This window comes from Somniosus microcephalus, unplaced genomic scaffold (assembly GCF_052327205.1).
Source record: "Somniosus microcephalus isolate GS21.2 unplaced genomic scaffold, FLI_Smic_1.0 unresolved_chr1, whole genome shotgun sequence".
NCBI classification, from domain to species: Eukaryota; Metazoa; Chordata; class Chondrichthyes; order Squaliformes; family Somniosidae; genus Somniosus; species Somniosus microcephalus.
In genome coordinates this window covers 105,849,098-105,861,913 of record NW_028225179.1, presented here as the reverse complement: position 1 = coordinate 105,861,913, position 12,816 = coordinate 105,849,098, and the positions used below count along the sequence as shown (strand labels likewise).

At 51.2% G+C, this 12,816-nt stretch overlaps 1 protein-coding gene across 1 annotated transcript in view; it reads right to left on the bottom strand.

Moving 5' to 3' along the window:
• Nucleotides 1–2,486: 2,486 nt before the first annotated feature.
• The window catches only part of pigc (phosphatidylinositol glycan anchor biosynthesis, class C), a 105,553-nt gene continuing 95,223 nt past the window's right edge, over nt 2,487–12,816 (bottom strand). Inside the window, exons 4-8 of the mRNA XM_085974728.1 lie at nt 11,270–11,382; nt 8,768–8,823; nt 7,065–7,212; nt 4,984–5,150; nt 2,487–4,024 (exon numbers count right to left, since the gene is read on the bottom strand). Of these exons, the coding sequence (XP_085830854.1) occupies nt 3,961–4,024; nt 4,984–5,150; nt 7,065–7,212; nt 8,768–8,823; nt 11,270–11,382 (548 nt within the window). The 3' untranslated portion in view covers nt 2,487–3,960. The remainder of the gene's footprint in view (nt 4,025–4,983; nt 5,151–7,064; nt 7,213–8,767; nt 8,824–11,269; nt 11,383–12,816) is intronic.

The following is a 12,816-nucleotide window of genomic DNA, read 5'->3' as shown; positions in this document are numbered from 1 at the left end:
GATCCCTCAAGGTCCCCCCCCCCCCCAGCCCTGAACTCGTATCTTTCTCCAGTTTCTCTCCTCTCATGCGCTCTCCGAGCTCATCTTGTCCATGAGTCCCACCAAACTGCTGCCCACCCAACTTCCCTTCATGGCTGAATTGTTAACGGTTCCCTCCCCTTCAAATCTGCCATTACCCCTCAAAAAACCCACCCTTGACCCCTATTTTTGAAAACCACCTCCCCATCTCCAACCCCCCTTTCCGCTCAAATCCTTGAACGAGCTGTCGCCTCCCAAATCCGTGCCCATCCTTCCCGCAATTCTGCGTTTGAGAATCTCCAGTCAGGTTTCTGCCCCTGTCACCATACTGAAACGACTCTTAAAGTAACAAATGACATCGTATGTGACTGAGAATGGTAAACTATCCCTCCTCGTCCTGTCTGCAGCCTTTGACACGGTTGACCACACCATCCTCCTCCGTCGTCCAGCTGGGTGGGACTGCACTTGCCTGGTTCCATTATCTATCCCGTTGTAGCCAGAGAATCTCCTGCAACGGCTTCTCTTCCCGCTCGCATCATTACCTCTGCTGCCCCCTCCTATTTCCCATCTACATGCTGCCCCTTAGTGACATCTTCTGAAAACACAGCATCAGTTTCCACATGTACGCTGACGACACCTAGCTCTGCCGGAGGTAAAACAGAATATTTTTTAAATGATGAGAAATTTTCAAATGTTGGTGTTGAGAGAGATTTGGGTGTCCTCGTGCAAGAACACAGAAAGGAATAAGGTAGACAAATGGCATGTTGACCTTTATTGCAAGGGGGTTGGAGTATAAGAGTAAGGAAGTCTTGCTACAATTGTACAGGGCCTTGGTGAGACCACACCTGGAGTGCTGTGCACAGTTTTGGTCTCCTTATCTAAGGAAGGATATACTTACCTTGGAGGCGGTACAACAAAGGTTCACTAGATTGATTCCTGGGATGAGCGGGCTGTCCTATGATGAGAGGTTGTGTAGAATGGGCCGATACTCTCTGGAGTTTAGAAGAATGAGAGGTGATCTCACTGAAACATACAAGATTCTGAGAGGGATTGACAGGGTAGATACTGAGAGGTTGTTTCCCCTGGCTGGAGTGTCTAGAACTAGGGGGCATAGTCTCAGGATAAGGGGTGGGCCATTTAAGACCGAGATGAGGAGGAATTTCTTCACTCAGAGGGTTGTGAATCTTTGGAATTCTCTGCCCCAGAGGGCTGTGAATGCTGAGTCTTCGAGTGTATTCAAGGCTGAGATCGATAGATTTTTGGACTCTAGGGGAATCAAGGGATATGGAGATCGGGCGGGAAAGTGGAGTTGAGGTTGATGATCAGCCATGATCTTATTGAAAGGCGGAACAGGCTCGAGGGGTCCGTATGGCCGACTCTTATTTATTATGTTCTTCTATCCACTTGTCCTAGATTTCCCCTACCAGCAGATAACGTTTCTATCCACCTGATCAATTCCTTTCAATAGCCTCTTACCCTTTATATTCCAGTGATTACAAGGCTAGTTTGTGTAATCTCTCCTCACAATCTAACCCTTGGAGCCCTGGTAATATTCTGGTGAATCCACACTGCACTCCTTCCAAGGCCAATGTATCCTTTCTAAGGTGTGGTGCCCAGAAATGTCACAGTACTCCAGATGTAGTCCAACCAGGGCTTGGTATAGCTGCAGCAAAACTTCCCTTTATATTTGAGCCCTCGAGTTAGAAAGGCTAACATTCCAATAGCCTTTTTGATTATTTTTTTGTACCTACTTCATTTTAGTAATTGTGTACATGGATCCCGAAATATCTCTAGACTTGACTATTCCAACGCGCTCCTGGCCGGTCTCCCACTTTGCACCCTCCGTAAACTGGAGGTCATCCAAAACTCTGCTGCCCGTGTCCGAACTCACACCAAGTCCCGTTCACCCATCACCCCTGTGCTCGCTGAAATATATTGGCTTCCTGTCTTAAAATGGTCGCCCTTTGAAATTCTCTGCCCCAGATTCCAAAGAATCCCTCCATGGCCTCATCCCCTGCCTATCTCTGTCATCTCCTCCATGCCCTACAACCCTCTGAGATCTCCGCACTCCACCAATTCTGGCCCTCTTGCGCATCTCCGATTTTAATCGCCCCACCATTGGCGGCCGTGCCTTCAGCTGCCGAGGCCCTAAAGCCCTGGAATTCCCTCCCTAAACCTCTCCGCCTCTCTCCCGTCCTTTAAGACGCTCCTTAAAACCTACCTCTTTGACCAAGCTTTTGCTCACCGTCCTACTATTTCGTCGTGTGGCTCGGTGTCCAATGTTGTTTGATAACGCTCCTGTGCGATTGAGACGTTCCTGCCCTCACAATTGTCACGGTAACTGTGCAAATTGTGCACCAGAATCTGCCTACCCTTTCCTGAGGAAGCGGATATTGACCCTACTACGGTTTGCCAAGTTGAATCGTCAGCGGACAGAGTGGCAAAAGAGACAACGAGTGGCAAAGAAGCTTCGAGAAGGTATTTAATAACTTTTAGGAGTGTCTGTAAGTAATGAGGAGCCTCCTTTGGCCTTTGCCCCCCCACCCTAGGAGGACCGGTTGTGCTGCATCCCTATCGTTGCCGGGTCGAGGTGGTGATTGTCAGTCGGTCGCAGCCCGCAGGTATTTCCGGGCTCACCGGAGGCTCCTCGTGGAATATCTACAAAAAGGGAGGGCAGCAAAAAGGCAGGCATCACATCGCCAGGGGTCCAGAACCACCTGCTGAGCACCAGCTGATTCCCCAGGGCCCCCGAGTTGGTGTTTAGGTTTTTACTTAGTGTTGAGAGTTAAGCTCGAGGTCCCCGCAGGGCCTGTTAACCGAGATGATAAGTATCGGGGAAAGGCCGAACAGGCTGGGGGCTCTTTTCTCTAGAAAAGAGAAGACTGAGGGGTCTTTGAGATTATGAAAGGGTTCAACAGGGTAGATATGTAGAGAAGATGTTTCCATTTGTGGGTGAGACCAGAACTAGGGGGCCATAAATATAAGACAGTCACTAATAAATCCAATGGGGAATTCGGGAGAAACCTCTTTACCCAGCGAGTGGTGAGAATGTGGAACTCGCTACCACAGGGAGTGGTTGAGGCGAATAGTATCGATGCATTCAATGGGAGGCTCAATAAACACATGAGGGAGAAAGGAATAGAAGGATATATTGATGGGGTGAGATGAGGAGGCGCGGAATGGCCTGTTTCTGTGCTGTAGGCTCGATGGGATTCACGGGAAAGCCTCGTTTTTTTAAAAACACTTGGCAACCTCAGGAACAGTCAATAAGTTCCTCGATCTCGATCGCGACCGCTTCTCCAGCTCGCCATTAGCCAGAATTCGCAGGGGCTGTGTACCGTAGAAAGCTGGGGGGGGGTGGGGCAGGGACCCGGCTAGCAGTGCCGGGGGGGGGGGGGCGGGTGGTTGCTGCAATGGGCCCGAGTACCCCTGGGTTAGGAAGGGGTGGAAATAAAATCAACGAGGAGGTCCATGCACCCGATCCCGGGGTGTTGGGTGTGGATAGGCGATGTGATGCCCTTAGTGCCCAAATAGCCAGTTGACATTAGAAGCGCCCAGTCCGGAGGAGCGGTGGGCGGTGTACCTGGAGGGGTGGCGACTCCCAATGGACCTGAGCCTGTAGAGGGAGAGTATTGCCGATTTGGTGCTGGCATCGGCTGCTCGATGGCAGAGGCACAGGGTGGAGAGGAGGCCATTTCTGAGGCCAAGTTCTTACGGACGGCAGCTTGCGGAGAGACATCGTTATATCAGTAGCTCTGTCGCCGCCTCCATTGCAGCTCCTTGCTGTGCTGTCGAGGCGGCGCATCGTCCAGTAACACGGTGTCCCAGAGATTCGCAGCATCAGACTGGAGTGTAAAATAAGAGGCCGGTTTCTGTCAAGCGTCAGTGCTGGGGCTCACACACCCATCCTGCTCCCGGTACCGGTGTTGCTCTCGGCGCGCTCTACCCCAGAAACCTGGACAAATCCTCCTTGATCTCCGCCTCGTCCCAGGGGCCGTGGATGTTGCTGGGGAGAAGAGGACAGAGAGAGTGAGGTTCCACTCGATACATCAGCCCGACAAGGCGCTCACCTCAGAGGAGCGTGGAGGCCAGGGCTCAAAACAAATGATAGATGGACCCCCCCCCCCCCCCCCCCCCCCCCAATCAACGTGACAAAGAGTGTGCTGGGCTATTCAACGTGGGAACGGACGAAATATCGCAACAGACCCCGTCCTTTGCCTAATGCTCGTTTCCAGCAGGACTTACTTCACCTGCGTAACAACAGTCATTGCACTTCAAACATACGTCACGGTGTGAAGCACCTCGAGATGTTTTCGGTGTGATTAAGCGCCATATCAAGTAAAAAAAGACTTGTATTTATGTGGCAGCTTTCACGACCTCAGGACATCCCAAAGCGCTTTACAGCCAATTAAATACTTTTGGAGTGCAGTCACTGTTGTAATGTAACAAACGCGGCAGCCAATTTGCGCACAGCAAGCTCCCTCAAACAGCAATGACCACATAATCTGTTTTTAATTATGTTGATTGAGGGATACATATTGGCCCCAGGACACCGGGGAGAACTCCCCTGCTCTTCTTTGAAATATTGCCATGGGATCGTTTACATCCAATTGAGAGGGCAGAAGGGGCCTCGGTTTAACATCTCATCGGAAAGATGGCCCCTCCGACAGTGCAGCACTCCCTCAGCACTGCGCTGGGAGTGTCGGCCTGGATTTTGTGCTCAAGCCCCTGGAGTGGGACTTGAACCCAGGACCTTCTGACTCAGAGGCGAGTGTGCTACCCACTGAGCCACAGCTGGCAGCTAGACACCCACAGGGCTTCGCTCTCCGAAGAGGACAGCCAGTAGTTGACCTTAAGATGAAGGGGTTGGGGGTTGGGAGGTTGGGGGTTGGGGAGGTTGGGGGGGTTTTAAGCCTGACCGGAGGGCAGCCCCTCGCGATGGGCGCGGTGAGCAGCGCGACTTACTCTTTGGAGGATTGTAACGTGATGAGGTAGTGAGGGCACAGGAAGGTGACCGCGAGCAGCAGCAGAGCAAAGAGCACAGCCCCAGCCAGGGAAACCGCCAGCACTCCCAGCACGGCGACGAGCGTGAAGACCACAGTGACGGCCAGGTAGCAGCGAGGCGTGCTTGCCTGCAACACAAGAGAGAGAAAGAAAGAAAGACGTACATTTATATAGAGCCTTTCACGACCTCTGGACGTCTCAGCGTTTTACAGCCAATGAAGTATTTTTTGGAGTGTGGTCGCCGTTGTAATGTGGGAAACGCGGCAGCCAATTTGCGCACAGCAAGCTCCCACAAACAGCAATGTGATAATGACCAGATAGTCTGTTTTTGTTATGTTGGTTGAGGGATAAATATTGACCAGGACACCGGGGATAACTGCCCTGCTCCTCTTCAAAATAGTGGCCATGGGATCTTTTACATTCACCTGAGAGAGCAGACGGGGCCTTGGTTTAACATCTCATCCGAAAGACGGCAGCGCTCCCCTCAGCACTGCACTCGAGTGTCAGCCTAGCTTTCTGTGCTCAAGTCCCTGGAGTGGAACTCGAACCCACAACCTTCTGACTCAGACGAGTGTGCTACCCACTGAGCTACAGCTGACCCTGAGAGGAGATCCTTAAGCACGCCGAGAGCTGGGAGATCGGCGCGTCCTCCACAGGCACCGAGGAGTCTCCTGCCCCGCAGATCAACTGACTGCCTCAAACTTTAATCACTTCAAACCCCACCCATACGATACACTCCCCATCGCTCACACCTTCTGTCTATATCTGGCAAACAGCGCTAACCATTTATCTCCACCGTAGGGGTTAATTAAACCGTATTAACCTCGCTGACTATTTCGTAGGGTTCAGTACCCCCGCCCACTTTTAAAAAGCCGGTTTTGTTTTGACGGTTGCGTCCAATCAACATCTCACTCTGCGACAGATGTTGGAATCTCAGAGACGCAAGCAGAAGCGAGCCCTTGTGGTGGAGCCTTGACCCAATCTTGCGTTCATTCAGGACTGAGATGAGGAGGAATTTCTTCCCTCAGAGGGTGGTGAATCTTTGGAATTCTCTACCCCAGAAGGCTGTGGATGCTCAGTTGTTGAGTGTATTCAAGACAGAGAGCGATAGATTTTTGGGCTCTAGGGGAATCGAGGGATATGGTGATCGGGCGGGAAAGTGGAGTTGAGGCCGAAGATCGGCCATGGTCTCACTGAATGGCAGAGCAGGCTCGAGGGGCCGCATGGCCGACTCCTGCTCCTAATTCTTATGTTCTTATTAGGTTCAATGTATCAGCTGATTGAAGCGGCCCAAAGTTGTCACTCTCCGGCTGCCTCCCGCAGTCGCTAAAAGTGCGAGCGGAGGTTTTATGTGATCTTTTACGTCCACCTGAGAGCTGCAGACCTGGTTTAACCTCCCATCCGAAAGACGGCACCTCCGACAGTGCAACACTCCCTCAGCAGCGCTGCAGTGGGAATGTCGGCTGAGATTGAACCCATGACCTTCTGACACAGAGGCGAGAGTGCTACCCACTGCTGACACTTCGAGTAATATGGCAGAGAGCGGGAACAGAAATCTTGGCCGATTTGCTGAAGTCAAATGCTGCCCCGGTTGAAATCAGCCATTCACAACAAAGTGGGGGGAGGGGGGGGGAAAAGAGAGGTAAAATCAAACCTGGGATCTTCCTCAACTCTACAGCTCAGTCGCACACTTAGCGACTGTGAGCCATCAGGGAAGTGGGGAGATCAGAGGTGGTCTGCACGCCGCCAGTCTGGGCTGGATTCACCCCGAAGGCGCAAGGCGTTTTCAAGTCGATTGCTCCAGCCCCAGTGATTCCGGCACATTTTACCGCGGACTTGTTGCCAGCCACGCGAGACGCCGGTGAACAGGAAGGTAAATCCCCGCTGGATCATCTCCCTTGTAGGGTGTTCTTCGCCGGCCAGAGTCAGGGCACAATTAATGGACCATCAGCAGGACAACGGAGAGAGGCGGGGGAGGCCTTGCAGCCCCATCGGGAGCCGTCCCACCACCAATGCCCACCCCCACACCGTTAAAGCAGTACCTTCAGCTTCTTCTGGAACATGGGCCACAGTGCGAAGATCTCGATGGCCAAGGTCACCGTGACGAAGGCGTGGAGTGAGCTGGGGAGCCGCGATGCCAGGCACACCGAGGCAAAGATGGCCATGTTCAACGACAGCGTGCTGGAGACGCTACAGAGAGAGAGAGGTGATAAAACCGTTAGCGGAGAAACGTCAACATGCAGAGCAGAGCTGGGAGGGACCCGGACCGCCAGACAGTCACTGAACCACTTGACGTAAAACCGCTCAGAGGGACCCAGACCGCCAGACAGTCACTCAACCACTTGACGTAAAACCGCTCAGAGGGACCCGGACCGCCAGACAGTCACTGAACCACTTGACGTAAAAACCGCTCAGAGGGACCCAGACCACCAGACAGACAGTCACTCAACCACTTGACGTAAAACCGCTCAGAGGGACCCAGACCGCCAGACAGTCACTGAACCACTTGACATAAAACCGCTCAGAGGGACCCGGACCGCCAGACAGTCACTGAACCACTTGACGTAAAACCGCTCAGAGGGACCCAGACCGCCAGACAGTCACTGAACCACTTGACGTAAAACCGCTCAGAGGGACCCAGACCGCCAGACAGTCACTGAACCACTTGACGTAAAACCGCTCAGAGGGACCCGGACCGCCAGACAGTCACTGAACCACTTGACGTAAAACCGCTCAGAGGGACCCAGACCGCCAGACAGTCACTGAACCACTTGACGTAAAACCGCTCAGAGGGACCCAGACCGCCAGACAGTCACTCAACCACTTGACGTAAAACCGCTCAGAGGGACCCAGACCGCCAGACAGTCACTCAACCACTTGACGTAAAACCGCTCAGAGGGACCCGGACCGCCAGAAAGTCACTGAACCACTTGACATAAAACCGCTCAGACAGTCACTCAACCACTTGACATAAAACCTCAAAATATTCTTTTTTTGGGGGGGGGGGGGGGTTGCCAGAATGGCCCCACTCCGGCACCCCCCCCACCCACCTTCCTTCCTGAAGGAGCTGTCTCCAGGTCCAGGAGTACAAGCTGCTCCATGTGATAGAAAGAAAGACTTGCTGTTTTGTAGCGTTGTTCACCACCTCGGGACATCCCAAGGCACTTTACAGCCAATGAAGTACTTTTTGGAGTGCAGTCACTGTTGTAATATAGGAAACGCGGCATGCCAATTTGCGCACAGCAAGCTCCCAGAAACAGCAATGAGATAACGACCAGATCATCTGTTCTAGTGATGTTGATTGAGAGATAAATGTTGATCCTCTACACTGTCCCATCAAACACTCCCAGGGCAGGTACAGCACGGGTTAGATACAGAGTAAAGCTCCCTCTACACTGTCCCATCAAACACTTGCAGGGCAGGTACAGCACGGGTTAGATACAGAGTAAAGCTCCCTCTACACTGTCCCATCAAACACTCCCAGGGCAGGTACAGCACGGGTTAGATACAGAATAAAGCTCCCTCTACACTGTCCCATCCAACACTTCCAGGGCAGGTACAGCACGGGTTAGATACAGATTAAAGCTCCCTTTATTCGGGATTGTGCCCAAGCGCAGATGATTTCCAATGTCCTGCACGCTTAAACAGTCAATACTTATATCCTGGTTGCATATTATTCTTGTACTTGTAGACATTGGGGACCAATTTCCAATCACACAGTGCTCAACCTGCCCATTCAACTTACATGGCTGCATCAGCTCCATAATCGAAGAATATGAGGTGACCCAACAGCATGAAGACCTACAGAACAAGAGACCTGGTCATTACTAGCAGTTGGATCAGTCTGATTATACAATACATATATTCTGTATACATATACATGCACAAATACATACAAATACAAACTGGTCAGGTGGGCAGAACAGTGGCAAATGGAATTCAATCCGGAGAAGTGCGAGGTAATGCATTTGGGGAGGGCTAACAAGGAAAGGGAATACACATTAAATGGTAGGACAGTGAGTAGTGCAGAGGAACAAAGGGACCTTGGAGTGCATGTCCACAGATCCCTGAAGGTAGCAGGCCAGGTAGATAAGGTGGTTAAGAAGGCATGCAGAATGCTTGCCTTTATTAGCCGTGGCATAGAATACAAGAGCAGGGGGGTTATGCTTCAACTGTATAAAACACTAGTTAGGCCTCAGCTAGAGTACTGCGTGCAGTTCTGGTCACCACATTACAGGAAGGATGAGATTGCACTAGAGAGGGTGCAGAGGAGATTTACAAGGAGGTTGCCTGGACTGGAGGATTTTAGTTATGAGGAAAGATTGGATAGGCTGGGGTTGTTTTCTTTGGAACAGAGGAGGCCGAAGGGAGACCTTATTGAGGTGTATAAAATTATGAGGGGTCTAGATAGTGGATAGGAAGGACCTATTTCCCTTAACAGAAGGGTCAATAACCAGGGGGCATAGATTTAAAGTAATTGGGGGAAGGTTTAGAGGAGATTTGAGGGGAAATTTCTTCACCCAGAGGGTGGTGGGAGTCTGGAACTCACTGCCTGAAAGGGTGGTAGAGGCAGAAACCCTCGCATTTAAAAAGTGCCTGGATGTGCACTTGAAGTGCTGTAACCTACAGGGCTACGGACCAAGTGTGGAAAGTGGGATTAGGGTGAATAGCTCTTTGTCGGCCGGCATGGACACGATGGGCCGAATGGCCTCCTTCTGTGCTGTAAATCTCGATGATACGTTATGTATACATACGGGTACAGTAACATAGTGGTTATGTTACTGGACTCTTCACTGCCCCCTGAAATGGCCGAGCAAGCCATTCAGTTGTATCAAACTGCTACAAAAAAGTTCAGCGGTTCAAGAAGGCAGCTCACCACCACCTTCTCAAGGGAAATAAACACACAGGTCTGATCCATCAACTCTCCCAGTGCTGGCTGTCCATGCGGCAGCACTGCTCAGAGGTCATGGGTCGCTGCTCGAGACCTGCGTCCCCGGTAGCGCTCTGATAGTATAAAACAATCGTTCACAGAGACATACGCGTATCTCCCCGCCCCCGATGGCTCACCCCAGGTACACAATACTCCCATCACCGGCTGCAACACAGACTCAGGTTCAAGCTCAGACTGTGCCGACATGATGGTACGGACAGGACAATTGGGCTGAGTGCTCCCTGGTTTGAGGGGGGGGGGGAAAAGGTGAGCCTGGGGTCATGCTCACAATTGCTGCCCAGTGACCTCTGCTGAAGGGTGGGCGTGCGTGAGTAGGGGCCAATCGGACCTGGCTGCCTTTGCACCACCACCACCCCAAGGTTCAATGGCCTGCGGACGGTCACTTGGGTAAGGCACCGGAGTGACTCCAATCAACGGAACTGTACCTCAGGAACAACAACTTGTATTTATGTAGCGCCTTTAGCCAAGTAAAACGTCCCAAGGCGCTTCACAGGAGCATTAACAAAATTTCACACCGAGCCACATAAGGCGATATTAGGGCAGGTGACCAAAAGCTTGGTCAAAGAGGTAGGTTTTAAGGAGCGTCTTAAAGGAGGAGAGAGAGGGAGAGAGGTTTAGGGAGGGAATTCCAGAGCTTAGGGCCTAGGCAACGGAAGGCACGGCCACCAACGGTGAAAATCAGGGATGCGCAAGAGGCCAGATTTGGTGCAGCGCTGATATGTCGGAGGGTTGTGGGGCTGGACGAGGTTACAGAGATAGGGAGGGGCGAGGCCATGGAGGGATTTGAAAACAAGGACAAGAATTTTAAAATTGATGCGTTGTCAGACTGGGAGCCAACGTAGGTCAGCGAGCACAGGGATAATGGGTAAACGGGACTTGGTGCGAGTTAGGACACGGGGCAGTAGAGTTTTGGATGAGCTCAAGTTTACGGAGGGTGGTAGATGGGAGGCCGGACAGGAGTGTGTTGGAAAAGTCGAGTTTCGAGGTAACAAAGGCATGGATGAGGGTTTCAGCAGCGGATGAGCTGAGGCGGGGCAGAGTCGAGAGATGTTACGGAGGTGGAAGTAGGCGGTCTTAATGATGCGCAAGAGGCCTGAATTGGAGGAGCGCAGAGCTCTCGGAGGGTTGTAGGAGGTTACAGAGATAGGGAGGGGGGGCGAGGCCTTGGAGGGATTTGAAAACAAGGAGGGGAGAAAGTTAGAAGGCAAAACAAAAAGGCTGGGACATTAGCACCTACAGCCCCGATTATGCCTGAGTGTCAGCAGATGGGACAGTAACTCTGGATTGGTCACTTACAGACATGGCGTAGATCGTATCGGTGCTGATGGATTCCGTCAGCGTTTTGAGAACCGGTGAAAATCCGTATGTGAACGTCACAAAGACGACAGTGCTCTTTAGGTCCGCCCACCCTGTGGACAGGGAGTCAGGACAGTTAAGGGGGGGGTTAATGCTGTGGCATCATCACACACCTATTGCACACCTCCCGCGTGCCAGCTTCATACAATGGATCGACAGAGGTACAGGCTTCCAACAGCCAGGCTCGGCCTGGCGATGGGTGTACCCAAGCTGGATGAATTTATACACGTAAAGGCTTTTGAGAACACCAATCGCACTTCAAAGTGTCACAAGAATTTTTTTTTTTTTTTTTTTTTTTTTTTTTAAAAAGTGGAGAGAAAGTCAATATGTTTTCTCCCGAGCTACAGCTGGGAATTTATAATCACTTGCCAATCTTGAAACGCCCTTCACCAAAGAGCAACTGAACTCCGATCAGGATGAATGTTTTTTTATACTAACTCACGGGATGTGGGTGTTGCTGGCAAGGCCAGCATTGATTGCCCATCCCTAACTGCCCTTGAGAAGGTGGTGGTGAGCCACCTTCTTGAACCACTGCAACCCGTGAGGAGAAATTTCTTCTCTCAGAGGGTGGTAAATCTGTGGAATTCTCTGCCCTAGAGAGCCGTGGAGGCTGGGTCATTAAATACATTTAAGGTGGAGAGAGACAAGATTTTTACAAGATAAGGGAGTGAAGGCATATGCGGAGCGGGCGGGGAAGTGGCTTTGAGCCCAAGATCAGCCATGATCTTACTGAATGGCTCAGCAGGCTCGAGGGGCCAAGTGGCCTATTCCTGCTCCTATTTCTTATGTTCTTATGTTACGTGAGGTGAAGGTAGTACCTTCCTTACTCTTGCAATAAAGGCCAACATGCCATTGCCTTCCTAATTGCTTGCTGTGCATGCCTGCTAACTCTCTGTGTTTTGGTAGGAAGAATAGAAAACCAGAATCTTTTTTAAATGGTGAGAAACTATAAAATGTTGGTGTTCAGAGATTTATATGTCCTCGTACAGGAAGCACAGAAAGCTAGCATGCAGGTACAGCAAGCAATTAGGAAAGCACATGGAATGTTGGCCTTCATTGCAAGGGGGTCGGGGTATAAGCGTAAGGAAGTCTTGCTACAATTGTACAGGGCCTTGGTGAGACCACACCTGGAGTACTGTGCACAGTTCTGGTCTCCTTATCTGAGAAAGGATATACTTGCCTTAGAGGCAGTACAACGAAGGTTCACTAGATTGATTCCTGGGATGAGAGGGTTGTTCTATGATGAGAGATTGTGTAGAATGGGCCTATACTCACTGGAACTTAGAAGAATGAGAGGTGATCTCATTGAAACATACAAGATTCTGAAGGGGATTGACAGGGTAGATGCTGAGAGGTTGTTTCCCCTGGCTGGAGTGTCTAGAACTAGGGGTCATAGTCTCAGGATAAGGGGTGGGCCATTTAGGACTGAGATGAGGAGGAATTTCTCCACTCAGAGGGTTGTGAATCTTTGGAATTCTCTACCCCAG